General features: G+C 43.4%; 1 protein-coding gene across 3 annotated transcripts in view; it reads right to left on the bottom strand.

Annotated features, from left to right (window-relative positions):
- Positions 1–4,068: 4,068 nt before the first annotated feature.
- Positions 4,069–24,256, bottom strand: part of loxl2b (lysyl oxidase-like 2b) — a 32,289-nt gene continuing 12,101 nt past the window's right edge. Inside the window, exons 4-15 of one of the 3 annotated variants that reach the window (XR_003832788.1) lie at positions 22,424–22,635; positions 18,734–18,950; positions 16,344–16,527; positions 14,875–15,026; positions 13,953–14,120; positions 10,840–11,005; positions 10,462–10,702; positions 7,770–7,885; positions 7,447–7,583; positions 6,726–6,837; positions 5,449–5,960; positions 4,069–4,544 (exon numbers count right to left, since the gene is read on the bottom strand). Coding sequence is in view for 2 of the 3 variants with exons in the window: in XM_029439588.1 (XP_029295448.1) it covers positions 5,890–5,960; positions 6,726–6,837; positions 7,447–7,583; positions 7,770–7,885; positions 10,462–10,702; positions 10,840–11,005; positions 13,953–14,120; positions 14,875–15,026; positions 16,344–16,527; positions 18,734–18,950; positions 22,424–22,635 (1,776 nt within the window). In the remaining variant the exon portion in view is untranslated. Of the gene's footprint in view, positions 5,961–6,725; positions 6,838–7,446; positions 7,584–7,769; positions 7,886–10,461; positions 10,703–10,839; positions 11,006–13,952; positions 14,121–14,874; positions 15,027–15,650; positions 15,741–16,343; positions 16,528–18,733; positions 18,951–22,423; positions 22,636–24,256 lie in introns of those variants that run through there. The other 2 variants (XM_029439588.1, XM_029439590.1) reach the window with 2 other exon arrangements.

Genomic DNA, 24,256 nt, shown 5'->3' with positions numbered 1-24,256 from the left:
AAGGACAGAGGGTCTAAGGACAAAGGGTCTAAGGACAGAGGGTCTGAGGACAGAGGGTCTAAGGACAGAGGGTCTAAAGACAGAGGGTCTGAGGACAGGGTGTAAGGACAGAGGGTCTAAGGACAGAGGGTCTAAGGACAGAGAGTCTAAGGACAGAGGGTCTGAGGACAGAGGGTCTAAGGACAGAGGGTCTGAGGACAGAGGGTCTAAGGACAGAGGGTGTAAGGACAGAGGGTCTAAGGACAGAGGGTGTAAGGACAGAGGGTCTAAAGACAGAGGGTCTGAGGACATGGTGTAAGGACAGAGGGTCTAAGGACAGAGAGTCTAAGGACAGAGGGTCTGAGGACAGAGGGACTGAGGACAGAGGGTCTAAGGACAGAGGGTGTAAGGACAGAGAGTCTAAGGACAGAGGATCTAAGGACAGAGGGTGTAAGGACAGAGGGTCTAAGGACAGAGGGTCTAAAGACAGAGGGTGTAAGGACAGAGAGTCTAAGGACAGAGGATCTAAGGACAGAGGGTGTAAGGACAGAGGGTCTAAGGACAGAGGGACTGAGGACAGAGGGTCTGAGGACATGGTGTAAGGACAGAGGGTCTAAGGACAGAGGGTGTAAGGACAGAGAGTCTAAGGACAGAGGGTCTAAGGACAGAGGGTGTAAGGACAGAGGGTCTAAGGACTGAGGACAGAGGGTCTGAGGACATGGTGTAAGGACAGAGGGTCTAAGGACAGAGGGACTGAGGACAGAGGGTCTGAGGACATGGTGTAAGGACAGAGGGTCTAAGGACAGAGGGTGTAAGGACAGAGGGTGTAAGGACAGAGAGTCTAAGGACAGAGGATCTAAGGACAGAGGGTGTAAGGACAGAGGGTCTAAGGACAGAGGGTGTAAGGACAGAGAGTCTAAGGACAGAGGGTCTAAGGACAGAGGGTGTAAGGACAGAGGGTCTAAGGACAGAGGGACTGAGGACAGAGGGTCTGAGGACATGGTGTAAGGACAGAGGGTCTAAGGACAGAGGGTGTAAGGACAGAGAGTCTAAGGACAGAGGATCTAAGGACAGAGGGTGTAAGGACAGAGGGTCTAAGGACAGAGGGTCTGAGGACAGAGGGTCTAAGGACAGAGGGTGTAAGGACAGAGGGTCTAAGGACAGAGGGTGTAAGGACAGAGGGTCTAAGGACAGAGGGTCTAAAGACAGAGGGTCTGAGGACATGGTGTAAGGACAGAGGGTCTAAGGACAGAGTCTAAGGACAGAGGGTCTGAGGACAGAGGGACTGAGGACAGAGGGTCTAAGGACAGAGGGTGTAAGGACAGAGAGTCTAAGGACAGAGGATCTAAGGACAGAGGGTGTAAGGACAGAGGGTCTAAGGACAGAGGGTCTAAAGACAGAGGGTCTAAGGACAGAGGGTGTAAGGACAGAGAGTCTAAGGACAGAGGATCTAAGGACAGAGGGTGTAAGGACAGAGGGTCTAAGGACAGAGGGACTGAGGACAGAGGGTCTGAGGACATGGTGTAAGGACAGAGGGTCTAAGGACAGAGGGTGTAAGGACAGAGAGTCTAAGGACAGAGGGTCTAAGGACAGAGGGTGTAAGGACAGAGGGTCTAAGGACAGAGGGACTGAGGACAGAGGGTCTGAGGACATGGTGTAAGGACAGAGGGTCTAAGGACAGAGGGACTGAGGACAGAGGGTCTGAGGACATGGTGTAAGGACAGAGGGTCTAAGGACAGAGGGTGTAAGGACAGAGAGTCTAAGGACAGAGGGTCTAAGGACAGAGGGTCTAAGGACAGAGGGTCTAAAGACAGAGAGTCTAAGGACAGAGGGTCTAAGGACAGAGGGTGTAAGGACAGAGAGTCTAAGGACAGAGGGTCTAAGGACAGAGGGTGTAAGGACAGAGGGTCTAAGGACAGAGGGTCTAAAGACAGAGAGTCTAAGGACAGAGGGTGTAAGGACAGAGGGTGTAAGGACAGAGGGTGTAAGGACAGAGGGTCTAAGGACAGAGGGTCTAAAGACAGAGGGTCTAAGGACAGAGGGTGTAAGGACAGAGGGTCTAAGGACAGAGGGACTGAGGACAGAGGGTCTGAGGACATGGTGTAAGGACAGAGGGTCTAAGGACAGAGGGTGTAAGGACAGAGAGTCTAAGGACAGAGGGTCTTAGGACAGAGGGTGTAAGGACAGAGGGTCTAAGGACAGAGGGACTGAGGACAGAGGGTCTGAGGACATGGTGTAAGGACAGAGGGTCTAAGGACAGAGGGACTGAGGACAGAGGGTCTGAGGACATGGTGTAAGGACAGAGGGTCTAAGGACAGAGGGTGTAAGGACAGAGAGTCTAAGGACAGAGGATCTAAGGACAGAGGGTGTAAGGACAGAGGGTCTAAGGACAGAGGGTCTGAGGACAGAGGGTCTAAGGACAGAGGGTGTAAGGACAGAGGGTCTAAGGACAGAGGGTGTAAGGACAGAGGGTCTAAGGACAGAGGGTCTAAAGACAGAGGGTCTGAGGACATGGTGTAAGGACAGAGGGTCTAAGGACAGAGAGTCTAAGGACAGAGGGTCTAAGGACAGAGGGTCTGAGGACAGAGGGACTGAGGACAGAGGGTCTAAGGACAGAGGGTGTAAGGACAGAGAGTCTAAGGACAGAGGATCTAAGGACAGAGGGTGTAAGGACAGAGGGTCTAAGGACAGAGGGTCTAAAGACAGAGGGTCTAAGGACAGAGGGTGTAAGGACAGAGAGTCTAAGGACAGAGGATCTAAGGACAGAGGGTGTAAGGACAGAGGGTCTAAGGACAGAGGGACTGAGGACAGAGGGTCTGAGGACATGGTGTAAGGACAGAGGGTCTAAGGACAGAGGGTGTAAGGACAGAGAGTCTAAGGACAGAGGGTCTAAGGACAGAGGGTGTAAGGACAGAGGGTCTAAGGACAGAGGGACTGAGGACAGAGGGTCTGAGGACATGGTGTAAGGACAGAGGGTCTAAGGACAGAGGGACTGAGGACAGAGGGTCTGAGGACATGGTGTAAGGACAGAGGGTCTAAGGACAGAGGGTGTAAGGACAGAGAGTCTAAGGACAGAGGGTCTAAGGACAGAGGGTCTAAGGACAGAGGGTCTAAAGACAGAGAGTCTAAGGACAGAGGGTCTAAGGACAGAGGGTGTAAGGACAGAGAGTCTAAGGACAGAGGGTCTAAGGACAGAGGGTGTAAGGACAGAGGGTCTAAGGACAGAGGGTCTAAAGACAGAGAATCTAAGGACAGAGGGTGTAAGGACAGAGGGTGTAAGGACAGAGGGTGTAAGGACAGAGGGTCTAAGGACAAAGGGTCTAAGGACAGAGGGTCTAAGGACAGAGGGTGTCGTATCCTGTACAGTCTGTAAACACTGAGACAAATGTATAATTTGTGATATTGGGCTATACAAATAAATTTGATTTGATTTGATATACTTCTCAAATACTGCAGACGATAAGTTCTTAAGCTGAATGTATTTGTGTCTGTATTGCTCCTTTAACTTTGTATTTCCTCAATATTAATGTGATAAATGCTGTTGTAAAGCTCCACACTGCCAGCAATAAAACCCTGTTGCAGAATAATAAGTCAGTGAAGTGTGTGCAATGACTCCTCCGGTCCACCAGGTGTCTCTGCTTCAGGAGGATCACCTGAGCTTCCTCCTCTCAAAGCTCAGCTCAGCTCGTGTCTCTCAGACGCTGTTTGTTTTGTATCATATGTACATGTTTACATTACTGACTTCATATGTTATGAATAATCATTCTTATGTATTACTTTTAAACGTGTCTGGTCTATCACAGCCCTTGAGTCAAAAGAAGTCATAGTATAGTATTTCATAAAATAAAGTAATAAATAACCCTATAACCTATAATATATCACAATGTATCATTTAATGTATATTTTGTATTAATAATCTGCAAAGTAGGCAACTAACGATGTCTAATCGTGTAATCAAGTAAAAATATCCAATATTTGCCTCCAAAATGTAGAAAAGTAAAAATATAAAGTAGTATAAAATACTTCAGTAAAGTTCAAAGAAACAGTACGTGAAGCTGAAAATGAAAAAACAACAGTGGACAGCAAAGATGTAGTTGCTCCATAACTCAGACCTTTATTATAGTTTAACACACAAAGCAAACAGTTCCTTACGCACGTTATAGTATCCTGTCCGTACACACAACGTGTCCTGTACCCTCAGAAAACAGAGGCCCAGTTTGATAGCACCATTATAAAAAGTGAAATAGGATTCACACACACATTATTGTACGTAATGTTCCTTTAAACAAGGAATAAAACAGTAAAAAAACTTAAATTACAGTAAATAATATCTGCAACTTTCTCTGAGATCTGTTTCATATAAAGCAGTGAGAGGAAATGAAACCTTCCTTTATGTCCTGCGATCCTCCTGTAGTGTCTCCAGGAACAAGTTAAAGGGATTGTTCACTGTGTTTATTATTCAAAGGAAGGATGAAGCTCTTTAGAAATGATCTTCAGCCTTCAGAGTGTTTATCAGACGTCCCCGTACGTGTCTGTTGTGAAGCTACGTCTAACTCCCGGCTAATCTAAGAATCAGCAAAGAGATGAACGATAGTTAGCAGCTAGCGACCTCTGACAGCACCACCTGTCACTCAAAGCGACCACGCCCTTAATTATGCATAACTTTAAGCCTTATTCTAATTTAAACAGGTGCACGTACAGTTGTCAGCAACGAGGAAATTAGCTTTTGAGACCAAAACCAAATGTTTGTTCCGAGAAGTTTAGTGTCGTAGCCTCGTAGCTAACAGCTGGTGAGCTAACCTCTAAAGAGCTAATCAGTCAAAGCTCAGATTTGTATTCGCTCTCTACTCTTCTGTTTACTTCCTGCTGACATGTTCACCACTTCAAACCATGTCGATCAATAAACAAGTTAACGAGGGAAAAGAACACGCTCAGTGCTAACGAGCGTGCTAACGGTCAGTTAGCAGGTTCAAGAGCTTGTTAGCTTTGTTTAGTTGCTAACAGGGTAATGACAGTTTATTAAAAACACATATTTGTAACATGGACTCCTGTCTCATAACTGTTTCTTTTTTGTGGAACTTGTTTTTGTCTTCGGAGGTTAAATAAAAGCAAATGGTTCAATGAAGCTAATTAGCTACGTTAGCTTACTCCAGCTCTACGTTCCTGAACGACGCAAATATCTTTTTTTATAATATTTTTTGGACCTCCAAGAGACTTAGTGACATCGATGCACCCAAAGGATTGTAGAGCAACTCCTCTTTGACCTAATTCAGTTTCAGAGAATACAGTTATTTAATATGAAGCATATTCATATTCAGCTCGATCGGGCAGTTAGCGGCTGTAGTTTGTGATGAATGAGCCTCAGCTATATAAGCATAATGAAGACTTCTTAAATAACTGACGTGAAATAGAAACTCAGTGAATGTGAACTTTATGAAACTCTTGAAAAGTGGAAGATACGGCACAGACCACTGCTGCTGTTTCTCTCCGTCCTCAGGTGACCCTGCTCTGACATGCAGCCTGTCGTTTGCAGCTTCTGGCGTGCAACTTCTGGTGTGCAACTTCTGGCGTGCAGCCTCTGGTGTGCAGCCTCTGGTGTGCAGCTTCTGGCGTGCAGCTTCTGGCGTGCAGCTTCTGGCGTGCAGCTTCTGGCGTGCAGCCTCTGATGTGCAGCTTCTACACGGCGAGCTCCGGGTTCTGCTCAAGTGCTGCACTTCAAAAAGACCAAAATCAAAGTCATACAAGGAGAGCGTCGTCTGGATCTTCAGGGAAGATGGACGTGTGGGCTGTGGCTGAAGAGATCGGCTGCCTCGTGGACGAGGGAGGAGATGAAAAGGTAGTGTGACCGGGGCGGGGGCTGCAGCGGGAGCTCCACTACAGGTGGGCTTCAGAAGGTCTCTCTGCACGGCTTTACCTATGGGTCACCTGGTTGTTGAGGAGGCCCGGGAACGTCTGCTCTGTTTCAGTGCTTAATGAGCCGCCTGCAGAGACAGACATCAGTGTGGGGGGGGGCACATGCATCTCCAAACAGCATAATGAGCACATTTAATAATTTGCTTAGCACTAATCCATGAATCCTTTGGGCTATAAAATGTCAGAGAATAGTCAAATAATTCTCAGTTCCTCAAAATATATATTTTACATTTTACATATAAATTAATCTGATATAAAATCTCCATATTTCAGAGGCTGAAAACAACATTTTCTGTCAACAATTAACCGACTATCAAATTATTTGGTGTTTATTTTCGATGAATTAATCGCTGTAGTGTAATAAGATACTAATAATCCTTACTCAAGGACTACTTACACGCCTTTTCAGAACTTTAAACTTTCTTTGACTTCGTCAGAGCATGAAGTCAGACATTGTTTATTATCTCCGTCCCATGTGACCAAAGTTTCACACGTCATGTGATGACGACCGCGTGATAACTGAGCAGACTCCCTGCCGATGAAGACCATGAGACGGAGCTGAAAGCTTCACAAAAAGCTACTTTGTGGATATTTTTTCTTCGTCAAACTATAAAATATTAAATAACTTGGTAAAATAAATAGTTATCAGAAATATAGTGTGATATTCATGACATGGCGTTATTTTGTGTTCTCGACGTTATACATTAATTCCACTATAAAGCACAACATGCAAAAGAGTAATATTAAATAAATAAAATAATAGTTTGAAGTAGAATAAACCTAAATTCTCAGATGATGCAAGTGAAAGGGAGCAGACGGACGGACGCTCGTACCGTTGTGGCAGCTGTACATCCACACGCGATGGCCGTCATATCGACATCTGCATTTCATGATGTTGTTGCTGTAGTCGGACTCGGGAACCTCGTAGTTTGGATTAATTACAATCTGTGAGAGCGAGAACACGAAGAGAATATCAGCGCCATGAACAAGAACAGGACAATACATATAGAAGTATGAAGAGGAATAAATAGCAGGTTAGAATAAATGAAAGAATAAATACATGTGGAAATATAAAGACAAATAACTAAATATAAAATAATAATTACAAGCATTTAGATTTATTTTCACATTATTTGTGGATTTATTTCTGTCTACGTTTCTTCAGTTTATTTTTAAATGTTTTTTATTTATTTGTATTCCTTTATTTTTTTAGCCGATTGAGTTTGATTTTCCCTTAATACATATATTATTTAATATATATATTAAGTAATATATATATTACTTAATATATACAGAAATATGTTCAGAAGTAAATGTGAAAATAAATGAAAATGCATTAAATTATTATTATTATTATGTTTTCTGTTTAAATTTCTGCACGTTTTATTGACTTATTTCTTCCTTGAATTTATTTAATGTTCCACATGTTTTTATTTACTTATTTTTTCATTTATTTAATATCTTTATATTTCCAAAGAAAATGTATTTACTCATTTAATGTTTCATTTATTGTTCTTTATATTTCCACCTCCTCTGACACATGTGAGACATTACCTGGAAAATATAATCTCCAGGTTTGATGTCAGTGATGTCGATCCACTGGCAGTCGATGTCGTGCCTGTAGGTGTCCCAGCAGCCCACAGTGATGCCCTGCTCTCCAAAGTTCGCACATTCATACCTCTTTTCAATACCTGCAATGAGATATTACAGAATGAACAAATGTTGGCAAATACACCCAGAAAAAACTAAGACAAATCCAAGATGGCGACCGCTTCAGAAGGCATGTTGTATAAACGGTCTGTGGTTAAAATTGTGTGAAAGTGCGATAAAAAACAAAGTTGTGTTTTCGCCACATTTGTGAAAACGTCGGTCGTCACCTTCATCACACTCGGAGTCCTCCAGGCAGAAGCTTGCTTTGTGACCTTCTGCCACTTTGGTGCCATTGAGGGTAAACAGGTCATAGAGTGTGAACACCTCCATGCTGTGATAATGCCTACACACACACACACACACACACACACACACGTAGTTTTAGTAGTCCTCCAAACGTACAAGAATGGCTCTTATTGTTGTTGCTCGATCAGACTGAAGAAAGAACAAGTAAATCACAAATTGGCGTCTGCAAGCCGCATGTCTTTTAAGCGGTTTGATTTTGTCCTGATACGCTCCGTCAAGTTGTGCCACTCAAAGGTGCCAGAGGTTTGACGTGTGGAAAGCTGGGAGCTGTGTGAAGCTGCCACTCCAGCCAACACAGAAACCACAAAAATGTGGGACTTTTTGTACAGAAGCTATACGGACAATTACAGGGCGGCAGAACGTATGGAAGGAAAACGTTCTCCAGAAACACGACGTGAGTCATCGTTGAATGAAGTCGGATCATAAATGTCCTCTTATACGATGTGGTTTACAAAAGCACCTTACGCTTGTGATTTATAATTAACTTACAGTTTAATTTCTCCTGGAATATAAACTGGCTACAACTTCTTCCACAAATTATATTGTACAATAAATCACATGCTTTTCAGAAGACTCATTGTTCTGTATGAAGTCCTGACACAACTTTAAAGGTTCCTGTGTAGTTTCATTTAAAGATGTTATTAATAGTGAGTTGTATATATAAAATATTTCACCACGGGACGTTAAAATCACGACATCCTGAACTTCTCTGGGCTGGACAGCTTATTAAAATGTACAATATTTAACATTTCTGCATTAAAATGTGTAGTAACTCTCCCTGTGTGTAATGTCCCTGAAGGTAACGTTTCCTCTCTCTCCTGTCATGGTGTCATCAGTCCTGTGTTGTATATGTAGTGAGACAGAGAAATGTGTAATGTCCCTGAAGGTAACGTTTCCTCTCTCTCCTGTCATGGTGTCATCAGTCCTGTGTTGTATATGTAGTGAGACAGAGACATGTATAATGTCCCTGAAGGTAACGTTTCCTCTCTCCTGTCATGGTGTCATCAGTCCTGTGTTGTATATGTAGTGAGACAGAGACATGTGTAATGTCCCTGAAGGTAACGTTTCCTCTCTCTCCTGTCATGGTGTCATCAGTCCTGTGGTGTATATGTAGTGTACAGAGACATGTGTAATGTCCCTGAAGGTAACGTTTCCTCTCTCTCCTGTCATGGTGTCATCAGTCCTGTGTTGTATATGTAGTGAGACAGAGACATGTGTAATGTCCCTGAAGGTAACGTTTCCTCTCTCCTGTCATGGTGTCATCAGTCCTGTGTTGTATATGTAGTGAGACAGAGAAATGTGTAATGTCCCTGAAGGTAACGTTTCCTCTCTCTCCTGTCTTGGTGTCATCAGTCCTGTGTTGTATCTGTAGTGAGACAGAGACATGTGTAATGTTCCTGAAGGTAACGTTTCCTCTCTCTCCTGTCATGGTGTCATCAGTCCTGTGTTGTATATGTAGTGTACAGAGACATGTGTAATGTCCCTGAAGGTAACGTTTCCTCTCTCTCCTGTCATGGTGTCATCAGTCCTGTGTTGTATATGTAGTGAGACAGAGAAATGTGTAATGTCCCTGAAGGTAACGTTTCCTCTCTCTCCTGTCATGGTGTCATCAGTCCTGTGTTGTATATGTAGTGAGACAGAGAGATGTGTAATGTCCCTGAAGGTAACGTTTCCTCTCTCTCCTGTCATGGTGTCATCAGTCCTGTGGTGTATATGTAGTGACACAGAGACATGTGTAATGTCCCTGAAAGTAACGTTTCCTCTCTCTCCTGTCATGGTGTCATCAGTCCTGTGTTGTATATGTAGTGAGACAGAGAGTGTTTATAGCCAGAAGCTTCATAAACTGACTTTTTATCCAGTTTTAAGACACTTTTTACATCTTGGTGTTTTTTAACTCTATATTTGAAGCGGATGAAGGATTTTAGTCCTCGGATTTCGGGATCTTAAGTTAAGTTCTATTCCCGGTAAAAACTGACTGACATGATGAACTCCCATGATGCACCGCCGCTTCACCACTATACCAACATCCAGATTTTATTATTGTTTTCATTCAGAGACTCCTAGAATTGTTTTACATATTGTGCGTTCTATTGCATCCTATTTTCCCTGATAATGCTAAATTGTGAACAACAAATACTTGTTGAAATTGGCAAGAGGAAAGATTGTTAACGTTAGCTGGTATATGTTAACTTTGAGCTGTTAGCTGGTAGAAGTTAGCTGGTAGCTGTTAGCTGGTAGATGTTAACGTTGAGCTGTTGAGCAGCCGGTCCTGTTTGGCTAAATATCAATGCTAAGAGCTAACAGCTAGTGTTAACAGAGGTTGTATTGAGTTACATTTTGATGCTTTCAAGCTCTATTCAGTAAAAATGAACACTAGTCGAAGGTAAATCATAACATTATCATGATGTGTTCAAATGTAACTTGTAAAATGTAGTTTTTGATGCAAAACTTGAATAAATCCAGTTGTTTGAAGATGTTTTCAATATAAAAAAGATATTAGATGAATAATGAGCTGTTTAACTTCCTAACACAAGCTCTAAGCAGCTGATCATTAAAACTGCTAATGCCAAGATTATTTCTAATCAAAGATTAGTTGTACTGTGTGAGTCTGACCTGTGACAGTCGTGCCACACCCACGAGTGTCGGCCTGCTTTGGGCCGGAAGTCTGAGTGGCCGTTGTTGTGTATCTGGGAGGAGAAGCGCAGCAGGCGGCGGTAGGAGTTGGCCGGCAGCTGGCTGGAGGTGGAGGACAGACAGTTCTCCTCGTACGCACACTGCAGCATGAACATGGGTCTGTCCTCCATGTAGGTGGTCTGCTCCACCACCTGAGGGTTCAACACCAGGTCCGGAGCCGCTGAGGAGGAGCCACAGAGAGAAACATGGAGAAGTGGCATAAAACAAAGCTTTTCAGTGTCATCTGACAAACTGAGTGTAAATAAAAGTATTTTCTTCATGACCATGCAACGCAAAGCAAGTGTTTGTGTGTCTCACTCTCAGAGCAGGAGACTCCGGCGGCGTTGCGTCCTCCTCCTTTAGCACAGGTCAGGTGTGCTCCGTGGTGCAGGCAGTGGGACAGAGACATCTCAGTACCGGAGCAGCGGACGCCGCTCATCACCACAGCGTCAGCGCTCACCTCGCCGGGCCAGTACCAAGTCTCCTGGTGGGAAAACATGACATAGGTTCACAGTTGACATGAGGGGACAAGACTCTGCAGGTGAACAGGGTCAAACATGTAACTAACAGATATCAGCATGAAGCTTCCCCACTTCATGACTCACATCAACACAAGTGCTGTTTATATTACAAGTGTTCATGTTTAAATATGTAAATGAGGCATTATGTAATGTAACTGTTGATGAGTTTAGGAGAAATCTACAGACACAAACACACAAGTTAGACACATAAACTTTGGATGTGGATTCTGATGTTTCCTCTCGTCTGGCAGAAGACGAGTTCTGTCTTAAAAATTTCAATGGATCCCTTGTGCAGTCGCTTCGATCCACCTCTATCTTTATGTGCAAAGTTAATTTTTGAATCAAAGAGATAATGTTCACTGTACTTTCAGTGACACCAGGTGATTCTCTCTGTTGGCCACCAGAGGGCAGACTCTATCCTTTTATATCATCATGGCTGGAACATTATATTTCTTATATTTCTTTACAAAGTGCAACTTGAACTCCGAATTAAGAGCCGAGCGACTTTTGTCTCTATGACTGAATTATCTGCATGTATAATGAGCCTTACAGAACACTGTAACATTGTAACAATGTTACAATGTAACACTGCAACACTGTAACACTGCACACTGTAACACTGTAACACTGTAACAATGTAACACTGTAACACTGCAACACTGTAACAATGTAACACTGTAACACTGTAACACTGTAACAATGTAATACTGCAACACTGTAACAATGCAACAATGTAACACTGTAACAATGTAATACTGCAACACTGTAACAATGCAACAATGTAACACTGTAACACTGCAACACTGCAACACTGTAACACTGCAACACTGTAACACTGTAACACTGTAATACTGCAACACTGCAACAATGTAACACTGTAACACTGCAACACTGCAACACTGTAACACTGCAACACTGTAACACTGTAACACTGTAACACTGCAACACTGTAACACTGCAACACTGTAACACTGTAACAATGTAACACTGCAACAATGCAACACTGTAACACTGCAACACTGTAACACTGTAACACTGCAACAATGCAACACTGTAACACTGCAACACTGCAACACTGTAACACTGCAACACTGTAACACTGCAACACTGTAACACTGTAACACTGCAACAATGTAACAATGTAACACTGTAACACTGTAACACTGCAACACTGTAACACTGTAACAATGTAACAATGTAACACTGTAACACTGCAACACTGCAACACTGTAACAATGTAACACTGTAACAATGTAACAATGTAACACTGCAACACTGTAACACTGTAACACTGTAACACTGCAACACTGCAACACTGTAACAATATAACAATGTAACACTGTAACACTGTAACACTGCAACACTGTAACACTGTAACACTGTAACAATGTAACAATGTAACACTGCAACACTGTAACACTGTAACACTGTAACAATGTAACACTGTAACACTGTAACACTGCAACACTGCAACACTGTAACAATGTAACAATGTAACACTGTAACACTGTAACACTGTAACACTGTAACAATGTAACAATGTAACACTGTAACACTGTAACACTGCAACACTGTAACACTGTAACAATGTAACAATGTAACACTGTAACAATGTAACACTGTAACACTGCAACACTGTAACACTGTAACAATGCAACACTGCAACACTGCAACACTGTAACACTGTAACAATGTAACAATGTAACACTGTAACAATGCAACACTGTAACACTGTAACACTGTAACACTGCAACACTGTAACAATGTAACACTGTAACACTGTAACACTGCAACACTGCAACACTGTAACAATGCAACACTAACACTGTAACACTGTAACAATGTAACAATGTAACACTGCAACACTGTAACACTGTAACACTGCAACACTGTAACACTGTAACACTGCAACACTGTAACAGTGTAACACTGTAACAATGTAACAATGTAACACTGTAACAATGCAACACTGTAACACTGTAACACTGTAACACTGCAACACTGTAACAGTGTAACACTGTAACAATGTAACAATGTAACACTGTAACAATGCAACAATGCAACAATGCAACACTGTAACACTGTAACACTGTAACACTGTAACACTGCAACACTGCAACAATGTAACACTGTAACAATGCAACACTGTAACACTGTAACACTGTAACACTGTAACACTGTAACAATGTAACTGCACGTCTATTATAATCACAGAAACCATCGTTTATCATTTCCTCTCACATCTGCTCTGCAAACACTTAATAAGGTGAAAATATAAAATATTTGTCATTTTCATGTGCAACCTAAGCTTGAAAAGTAGATTTTCCTGAGAGCACGATTCTGTTTGGCCTCTTTCTAATTCAACCAACATAAATAAATATGGCCGTCATCAGGCCCATTTTCATTTCATTTGTATTAGAAAAGAAAGAACATAATTCAAATTTAAAATCTCTTTTAACTGATGTGTAGCTTTATAAATCTTTGGATTATTTTTAGGAAACGGATGAAGAATTAATCAATAATTAATAATGTTTCAATAGTTTATAACCTCAATACCACAAACTAAACTCAAATAACTTCTCAGAACTTTGTCTCTCTTTCCTCTTTTATTAACAACTAACACAGTTCTGTCCAAGTAGCTTTCTCTAAGTAACTATAAGTAATTATGTGCACAAAGAAATACATTTACTAAGATTTAGGAGATTTAGCAAAAAAATACTAATTTGATATGAATTAAAAGGAAAAATCTGGTTTAAACTGGGACTTCTCCTGCAGAAGATCCTGAGTTTCATTTGTTGCTTTTGCTCTTAAACATTTCAGCTGTTTACTGTTTGCAGCAGGAGAATGGATCCTGTTCCTCTCAGAACACAAACCAGCTGCTTCCCAGCGCCGGGCGGCTGCGACTCGTACCTGGAAAGCGTTGCTGGCGAAGCCCAGGCCCAGCTGTCTGCACACCACCATGGCCTCCATGGTCCCCCAGCTCTCACTGCACACCGTCCCCCACACCAGAGACCCGTTCCTCTCCATCAGCACCTCCACCCGGCCCTCGTAGGGGTTACGGCCTCCACTCAGACGCAGCTGTGGGCATGAAACACAAGAGAGGCTGAAGTATTTCTCTATCACCCGAAGTAAAGATGCATTTCATAGCAGGTCATAGTTACATGTTACTGCAAAGTAATAAACCCAGCGTGCATGACAAGATCTCCAGGAGAGCTACTGGAAAGCATGTTTCAAATGTGAAGCATGCAGGATACTGCAGGTGTAGTCATAAAACAAGATCCTGACTTGGACACAAAGAATGCTGAAAGAAAATATTCAGTGAGAAACTGTGAAATGATAATATGTCAACAGTTGATGATTGTGATATCTACTGTTTATAATGTGCAAACCATTAGTGCTACACGAGTGCACCAAACATTTATCAGTTTACACACAGGAACAGCAGTCCCTGGATTCTCTACTTCCCTCCCTGATCGCTTTGTTTTAGTCTCAAATTTTGTGCTCTAGTCCCGAGTCAAGATTGACAAGACCCGAGTCCGACACTCTGAGTTTCGAGTCCTAAACTTTTCCGTAACGTGACGTTGGTTCTTCCTGGTTCTGTCCTGCAGCTTGATGCTGTCGGTTCAAACTAAGAGCATCTGGGGCTCAAAGTGTCGCCTCGCTGAGAATGCAAAGTGTTAACGTTTCTTCAGGAAATGAAAAGAAGAAATGATTTGATTTGTGGCACACTTTTTAAATAACATACTTTGACACATTTAGCCTGCAGGAGGCCACACAGGATGACTGGAGCCTCATGCTCCTCCTGCTTTACACAAACAACACTGATGCTCACCGACTGCTGGAAGCCCATCGCAGGAACGTTACATCTGACGGCCGCGTCCTCCTCGTGGCTGCAGCCCAGAGCCTCCTTGTTGAACAAACACTCAGTGATGGACTTCTCAAAGCCGGAGCACTCCATCTCATTCATGTGCACCGGGCCCATCCCTGAACACACAGGAGGACAGATTGTGAAGGATGTTTCACAGTAAATACACCCTGTTGTTACCATGACAACAACAGCAAAGACTCACAGCAGGTAACTCTGCATCAAGTTATTCTAGATAACATATTGTCCACACATGGCAACATGAGATCAACAAAGACTGCAGGAGTTTGAGTTGCATCACAAACATGAGGAGAAACTTCCAGATGTTCGTCTCTCTAATCGCAAACACGCACATTAACCCTCGTCAGACCGGAGGGACACATGCAGCCGCTCGCAGGATCTCACGAGGAAACAAGCGTCTGACCAAATACTTTGCAGAGAGAAAAACAAAAGCAGAAAGCCGTCGAATGATCCTGAACAGTGACGCAGGAACTGCAGGAGGTTTGAGTAACATGAGAGAATGTTGCACCAGAGATTAGACTTCCTGGGATTCCTTATGGAATATGTGTTAAGATTCTGTCTGTAATTAGTATGTTTTTATATACTACCCCCCCCAGGTCTGGGCTCAGGACCCCCAGGTCTTCAGTGGGTCTCAGTTCTCCACACACAGGCTGCTCTTCTCTCACAGACTAACTTAAAACAGGAATCTTCATAAATCCAAACAGAAAGATTTGGACCCTCACCTCCTGCACAATCCTTTCCCCTCAGTGCTCATTGTTCTGGTTCCCTCTCTTCCTCCTCCTCCTCCTCCTCTTCATCACTTCCAGCAGCTGTTTCTAATGAAAGTCTCTGATAGAGCTGCTGCACCGACCTGCAGACCCAATTATCCACGAGCCCGTGAGCTTTAACAACCTCCACGAAGCTTCAGAGAGAATATCAGTCAGAAATAATAACTATTTGGAGAATTAATGATTTTTTTGCTGCTTTTCTCTGTTTTATATTAAAGTGAATGTCTTTATTTCAGTATGACTGACGTCTGTTAGTTTGGAAGATAACAGCTGCTTGAGATGATTAAATGATGTGTTTGTATTAAAGTGAAACATCCTAAAATAAAGAGAATATTTTTGACATTTAAAGACTTTGGACCGTTTTCTCTATTTTCTGACATTTTATAAATAAACCATTAATCCAGGAAATAATCTGCAGATTAATGGAAAGTAAAAATGATTAGTTGCACACAGAGGAAGGTGTAGGTGTCTTAGATTAGATTTATTGTAAGTCTTTAGAGTTATGGCAAGTTCTCTGTTTAGTTGTATTTATAGTGCATCAATGAATGAGAATATTAAATAATCCCCTTTTCTTTCCTCTGTCCTGATGTTTTGCCTCTCAGATAAAACTAAAATATGTTTTCTCTCCCGGTGACGTGCAGCCAGTACCTTGTCCCAGCCGACCTCCAGACAGAGCCTCGATGGCCGTACCGAAGCCCAGCTCTCGACACACCACGGTGGCCGACAGCAGGTTCCAGTTATCATCGCAGATGGTGCCCCACTCTCCATTTTTCAACACCTCCACCCGGCCCTCGCCTACGATGGCCCCCCCACGAAGACGAACCAACGGTTGCTGAAGAGGAGGAAGCGAGACAAATGTTAAAACACATCAAGTTCAAAAAACCACATTTTGAGTTTATTCTGGTTGTTTGGAAGCAGAAGGGCGGCGGGGGCTGGGTGTAAACACACGAGGAGCAGCTTTAATGTGACGTTCAGCGTGAAGCCAGACGTCTTCATGTGCAACACAAGCCTGTAACGTGCACATTCATCCTCCACTACTGTATGTGACACACTAACACACAGTAAACTATCTATTACAGTTTATTATAAACTTTTCTCCACTATGTTGCTAGTTATAGTGAAATAACACAACGTTTATTTATTTATATAAACCCTTTAGAGAAAAACTCACACTATGATTCACTTGAACATAATCCAGATTATATCTGAGCTAAAGCACTTTGTTATCACTTCTTCAGTTCCCCGTCTGCATCTCTTCTTCTCTGCGCTGCAGCTGCAACGTTCAGGGCGCTTTCCTCTGAGCGGAGGATTCGAAACGTGATCCAGATTAACACTCGAGTAATTGTGCAGCCAAACTTCAATGTGTGCAAAGGTTGTGGGTCAAATGTACTTTCGCAGCAGCTGTCAGGTTTCATATCGACTTCCTGCGTTGCAGGTGTGAGAGAGAAAAGGTCCCGTTTTTACCCACTGGGGGGGTCAAAGGTCAGAATCAGGACGAGAGCAGCGGAGAAGATTTACTGAAGGTCTGTGTGACACATTCAACCTCATGCATATGTAAATGTAATTATTTCACTGCAGAACAGGTCGTTCTGTAACACTGTGACGCTGCTATAACGTCCTCCAGGCCGCTGCACAGTAGAACCCCCCAGGGGGCATTTCACCCGCTTCAAATGTGCATTATTATGTTTTAATAAAGCATCAAAGTCCTTCCAGTTTTTGACTTGTGTTGTGTTGCATATAGTGAAGATAACTCCAGAGTCAAAACACAACGATGTATTTATTTGTGCATGCTTTATGTTGGAAATGAGAGAACCAGGGACCTGAGGAGAACCAGGGACCTAAAGAGAACCAGGGACCTAAAGAGAACCAGGGACCTGAAGAGAACCAGGGACCTGAAGAGAGCCAAAGACCTGAGGAGAACCAGGGACCTAAAGAGAACCAGGGACCTAAAGAGAACCAGGGACCTGAAGAGAACCAGGGACCTGAAGAGAGCCAGAGACCTGAGGAGAACCAGGGACCTAAAGAGAACCAGGGACCTAAAGAGAACCAGGGACCTGAAGAGAGCCAGAGACCTGAGGAGAACCAGGGACCTAAAGAGAACCAGGGACCTAAAGAGAACCAGGGACCTGAAGAGAACCAGGGACCTGAAGAGAGCCAGAGACCTGAGGAGAACCAGGGACCTAAAGAGAACCAGGGACCTAAAGAGAACCAGGGACCTGAAGAGAACCAGGGACCTGAAGAGAACCAGGGACCTGAGGCGAACCAGGGACCTGAAGAGAACCAGGGACCTGAGGAGAACCAGGGACCTGAAGAGAATCAGGGACCTGAGGAGAACCAGGGACCTGAAGAGAACCAGGGACCTGAAGAGAACCAGGGACCTGAGGAGAACCAGGGACCTGAAGAGAACCAGGGACCTGAGGAGGGACCTAAAGAGAACCAGGGACCTGAAGAGAACCAGGGACCTGAGGAGGGACCTAAAGAGAACCAGGGACCTGAAGAGAGCCAGAGACCTGAGGAGAACCAGGGACCTAAAGAGAACCAGGGACCTAAAGAGAACCAGGGACCTGAAGAGAACCAGGGACCTGAAGAGAACCAGGGACCTGAGGCGAACCAGGGACCTGAAGAGAACCAGGGACCTGAGGAGAACCAGGGACCTGAATAGAATCAGGGACCTGAGGAGAACCAGGGACCTGAAGAGAACCAGGGACCTGAAGAGAACCAGGGACCTGAGGAGAACCAGGGACCTGAAGAGAACCAGGGACCTGAGGAGGGACCTAAAGAGAACCAGGGACCTGAGGAGGGACCTGAAGAGAACCAGGGACCTGAAGAGAACCAGGGACCTGAAGAGAACCAGGGACCTGAGGAGGGACCTAAAGAGAACCAGGGACCTGAGGAGGGACCTGAAGAGAACCAGGGACCTGAAGAGAACCAGGGACCTGGGACCAGTTATTTTTCATGTGTGTAAGAACTGGAAACGCCTCAAAACAACATAGTATGATGAGAGGAGTGTGTTTAGTATTATGTTCAGAACAGTTTACCTCTTGTCTGAAGGCCTTCCTGAATCCCGTCATGGGCGTCGGGGCAAAGTCTCTGCCGGGCACGCAGCTCACCACCACAGGCAGCCCTCCATCGCAGGTCTCGTTGGACTTCAGTGGTGTGGACTGGCCCAGTTTACAGCTGGACAAATGGGCTTCGTTTCCAGTGCAGTTCACAGCGTAGTCCCAGTATGTGGGCTTTCTCCGGCGAGCAAACATCCTGGACAGATGCAGGAGAAGGAGAATAATGAAGTCTGAGTCAAACACACAAGTAGCTGTTTCACATGAACATGTGTAATGAGTGAGATGATGCTCGTAGTGCTGAAGACAAAGAACATCGACTCTTTAAATATCTTTCAGCGTTTCAGAGTTTCTTCATGATCTTCATGAACTTCATGATCATTATAATAATAATACATTTTATTTGTAAAGTGCCGGAGCTTTAATGGTGGCTTCAGTGTAATCCAACTCATCTTCACTTTCTGTTAAAAAAAGAAAATTTCCCAGCGAATGATGCTTTTCTTTAAATGTAATTAAAAATAAATGTATATATATTTGTATTATATAAAATGTTTAATTAACTTAACAATTAGATGAAAAAAAGGGAAAAAAAAGGAAAAAAAGGGAAAGAAATAAGGAAAATTAAAACATTAACAAAAATAAATAATAATAAAAATCAAGGCTGACAGACAACGTTGTTATCTGGTGAACTTAGTGGAACAGTAAGTCGTTTAAGAATCAGTTATTTCTCTATATTCTCAGATTTATGGTGTCTGTGGACGAGCTTCTGTTTTGTTAGCATCACAACTTCAATCACGTGAGAAGCTCATCTTGTAGTTGAGTTCTGCGACCGCACAAGATGGTTTAAGTCTGTAATATTTTCTCAATTCAATTTAATGTATTTCATAATTTTCAAGTACCCTGAAAGTTGAAAACAGGATTTCATTAACTTGCTAAAGGACACTTGAAACATACGACATTTATCAAGATTTGAAGTGAAATGATGATCACGAAGCTTTATCTTCACCACGAGATGACGACATGAGCACATCGTATAACACACCAACAGTGGAAGGTAACAGCTGCAGAGTTCACACTCTTCCATGTGAACTTGAACAAACTGGGGTTAATGACTCTCCAGGTCTGCTAATCTCTTCCTCCCCATTTATTAGTGAGCCCATATGATGTATTTAATGAGCCTCATTTGCAGAGCAGCATGTCCCATCCTCGTGTCTGAGCTGTACGTGAAAAAATGGATTAAAATGTAAAGAGCAGCATTTGTTTTTCATTTGGGAGGCTGCAGACTGAAAGCGATCCAGAAACAATATAAGCTGCAGCCAGAGGCGATCAACTCCAATGTGAGCACAGCTGTGATGCATATCAGCCGTTCAAGTGGAGCGACCATTGAATAAACTGCAGGTCTTAAAACCTGCTTTTAATCAACTATACTGACTTTATACTTGAAATCAATTCACATGCACACCAATGTGCGCCTGAAATAAAGAGGGACTCCATTTTAAATGTCACCGTCAGTGTTGCTATTACTCAGCTGTTGTATACAGTCCTGTGTGGAGGCTGCACATGTACAACACAAACCCAGGGTTGTTTACCCGGCAAGGAACATACGGGAAATGTGGCATTACAGTTTGAAATTCACCAATTAGCCCAACCCTAATTCAGTAGTGATGTATTATGTTCCCGCTCTGGGGTTGGCCTGTCTGCTGTGTTACAGTGAGACACACGAGGGGCTTGAAATCAATTTCATCTCCGTCCTTGTCACGTCAGCTGAGCACAACATCACAGGGAAACACAAACTCTTCACTTCCATATTTAGATTATAATTTCAATCCGGCTTCCTCAAAGTGACTGTGGATAAACTACACGGCAGCATTAGTACAGAAACCACAGCAGCTGTGTCACCAGCGTTACACAACACACGCTCTGTGGCTGCGGCTCACAGACACGTAGATGGAAAGTTGGGGAGCCGTGGCGCTCTGCTGCCATTACCTCACGCAGAGGAAACTTCACACAGTAAATTCAAGGTTAAGTTAAGTGCTGGATGTTTTATGGAAGGTCGTGATTAACCTGTGGCTGCGAGCTTCCTCGTGTAAGCAGATTAAGATCCCTCCTCAGCAGTCGCTCACACATTACAGCAGCTTTGTGGAATGCACTGATGTTGGATAGAAAGGCTTCAGGTTTCATTGTGTGAGAAGCTGAGATCAAGCATTTGGTCCACAAGTGATTCTGGGTTACTCTCATGTATTTTGAGCCTTTAACACCAACCTTTGGTGGCAGAGGGGACTATATTTATTATTTTTTACACATTAATTACATCGTTGCACTGCGAGAAGGTCTAAAGACTCCGTATTTTTAAGGCTTCAGTTGTTTACTTTGCTTTAAATGAAAGCAGGAGTTATGCATAATATATATTATATAAGATGTAGTTAGCGTCCTGATGGCAGAACAGATGCTGATAAAATAATAAAACAACACACAACTGACTATAAAAGACTTGTTTTATGTTTCGAGTGTCAGATTTGACCACACAGTCAAATAAGTTCCAAATGTTGGGAAAGAGTTGAGGTTCAGTGAACTGACAGGAAGTCCTTACAGGACAGACCGCCAACCAAGGCGGGAACACCCAACATGCAAAGCAGGCAGCGGCCGCAGAGTCCCGGACCTCCGACCCGAAATTGATATGTGTACAAAGTGCATCTTCTGAAAGCTGCACGGATCTATATCTTTATATGGATCAGAGCAACATGTTGCTGCTTAACATCCTTCAGCTCATTGTTTGGGTTTCATGTGGTTCAAAGTGTTTAAAGCAGAGAGATCTGCTGTAGCCCTGACACAGTGAGCAGCTGGTGAACGTTTAGCAGCTACAGAGACGGACTTTCTTGGTGGTGGAGAACAAAACGGAGCTAAAAGCCGAGTGAATATACTTCAAGATGGTGCAGTAAATAAACTGACACCGTCTACAGTCTATGTTTTAGTGAGTCCAGCTCCAGACTATACTTGTACGGTTTTACTACAAGTAAATACATACTTCATAACTATGAAGTAAAGCAAAGGAAAAAAGCTCCAGTGATAATAAGAAGTATTTCTCTATAGACACACTTAACTAGTTCTTACATCCCTGTCAGGGACTGGCTCACGTGTTATTACCAAGCTGAGGGTGTGCTAAAGAAATAGAGAGAACCATCTGTGACCTCCCCAGAGAGCGAATATCCAACCACACAGTCGCTGACGCACAGCCTTCACTGTGTGAGCCGCGCTGCTGCTGAATCCTCGAGCTGTTTTACATCAGAGCTCGAAAAACCTTTAAAAACTCTGGAACAAAATCTTCAATATGAAGAAAGTGATTTAACGAGTATAATCAGTGCGTGCAGCCACAACAAATCTCTACTGAAGCAGAACATGTTGCGAAATCCATCTTCAATAAATGTCGACTTTTGGACTTTGAACGCCCAACAGTTATTGGAAATGTTTGGATCCCAGAGTCTGAAACTGGAATCTAATTGTACTAACAGTATAATACTGATAATATTAGTGTAGCCTCCTCTGTATCTGACACTGAGCACATACTTTAGACTGATTAGATATGATGAGTCCAACGTTATGAATGCTTCAAAGATTCAAGACCTGCTACAGACCTGAAAATACTGTGAACCCTGAACTCAGTATGATACTCACTTGTAGACTCTGGCGTTGTACTTCCTCTCCCCGGGGAAGCCGAACATCCCGCAGATGATTCTGGCGTTGAGCTGGGTCCACTCCGTGTTACAGATCTGCTTCCATTTACCGCCGTCCTTCACCTCCACGTAGCCCTCCGTCACAGGGATCCGCTTACGGTACGAGGACAGGATGGCTCGTATGCGCACGTCCTCCACTTGAATATCGAGGTTCTGTGGACAGAAAGTTGAGAAATGTGCACATCTGACAGGAATCTTTAATCACAGATTTCAGAATCAGTCCTGTTTATCTCCCTGGATGTCATTTGTCATTGAAAGCATGTGTTTATGTGTAATTCATTTCCAAACAGCTACAACTGTGTTCATTTGAGGGTCCAGTGTTTCCTTTTCTGCAGACAGGCCTCAGCGATCTGAAGTGATGTACATACATCCATAAACATAATTTCCTGTCACGTAACATGAAATCAAAGAGGCTGGACCAGCTCAGCTCCGAGTGCGTCGCTTGTAAATCTCCTCCAGAGTGCTCAAACATTTTTACAGCGATTCACCTTATAAATGCTTAACACCAGAACCGGCTGCCCTGTCACCGTTTTTATGGCTTTCAAAGCAAAAATGTGAGTCAGTCTCAGTCAGGAAAGGAAAACGCACAAAAACAGCCTTGTGGGTTCACATGCAGTCGGAGGCATTTCCCTTTCTGTTGCAGTAACCCCAGGTGACACACACAGGTGAAATACTTCATTTACTACAAACAACGCATCAAACTGAATGATTAGGGCCCAACTCTGCACTTCTCACTTCTATCGGGCTTTTTAGCATCTTTCAGCTCAGTTATTTTTAGGGGACTTGTAACTTTACACACAATATGGCGACATACTAAAGACCCCTTTTCACACCATTTTTCAAGGTCCTACGATTGAGTCCATATCGCCATGTTGGCATCTCAAAATGACAACGAAATGCAACGTTGGCTTGTTTTACCTGCCATATCTTGGATTCTGTTTATGTTGGAGCCCCTGATATTTGGCACACCAATCAATCAAATACTGTACTTTTAGCAGGCAATTTTGAAACATCCATATATATATACTTTGGGGGACTGTCCGGGGCCCCAAAACTACCCTTTCTGCACTTTCTTTCCATTTTCAAGGGCCAGTAATGACACGTATGCCATATGCTCGTGCCTTTCGATCATTGGTATCTGTTGTACACCATGTTGCCTGCGCTCCTACTAAAGTTAATGGCTGTAGGAGTTATACTGTAAATCTGAAGATGTTTAATCTCAAAGGGCATTGTTTGTTTTGATCGAATCAAGAGCGATTGATTTTTCAATGTAAGCATAGAAAAGAGAATCTCAGAAAGTGAGTGGTCTGTTAGCTCGCGGGCTGTGAGGCCGTCACAAATCAGCTCAGAGCGTTTCCTCTCAGACTATTTGCAGGGATTAAATAAACATTTTCCTCTCCAATAGACCAAACCCACATTCTTGTGCTACGTGACAGTGCAGGCGGAGGGGAGGGAGCTCAGTCGTGCTGGGGGGGAAGCGTTGCTTTGCTCAACAGATGGGCCGGTACTTCTCTCATATACAGCCAAGAAGAACCTACACATCAAATAATGACAAAGTAGGGTTTCCTAAATTGGCATTTGCCTCCAGGGAAGGGCAGCGGCCACCAGAGCGAAAGGTACAAACCATCAGTCTTTCTACCCTCTGCTATTTTCTCCCAAAGATAACCACATTAATCATTCTGGTCAGAGGCAACGAGGTCTGGACTGCAGAGGATAAAACTGTAGAAAGGCTGAAATCATGGGACATGATAATGATAATGTGGTGGTGGTGGAT

The sequence above is a fragment of the Cottoperca gobio genome, chromosome 9, assembly GCF_900634415.1.
Source record: "Cottoperca gobio chromosome 9, fCotGob3.1, whole genome shotgun sequence".
Classification (NCBI taxonomy): Eukaryota; Metazoa; Chordata; class Actinopteri; order Perciformes; family Bovichtidae; genus Cottoperca; species Cottoperca gobio.
Note: the sequence above shows the minus strand (reverse complement) of the source record. Positions and strands in the feature narration are given on the sequence as shown.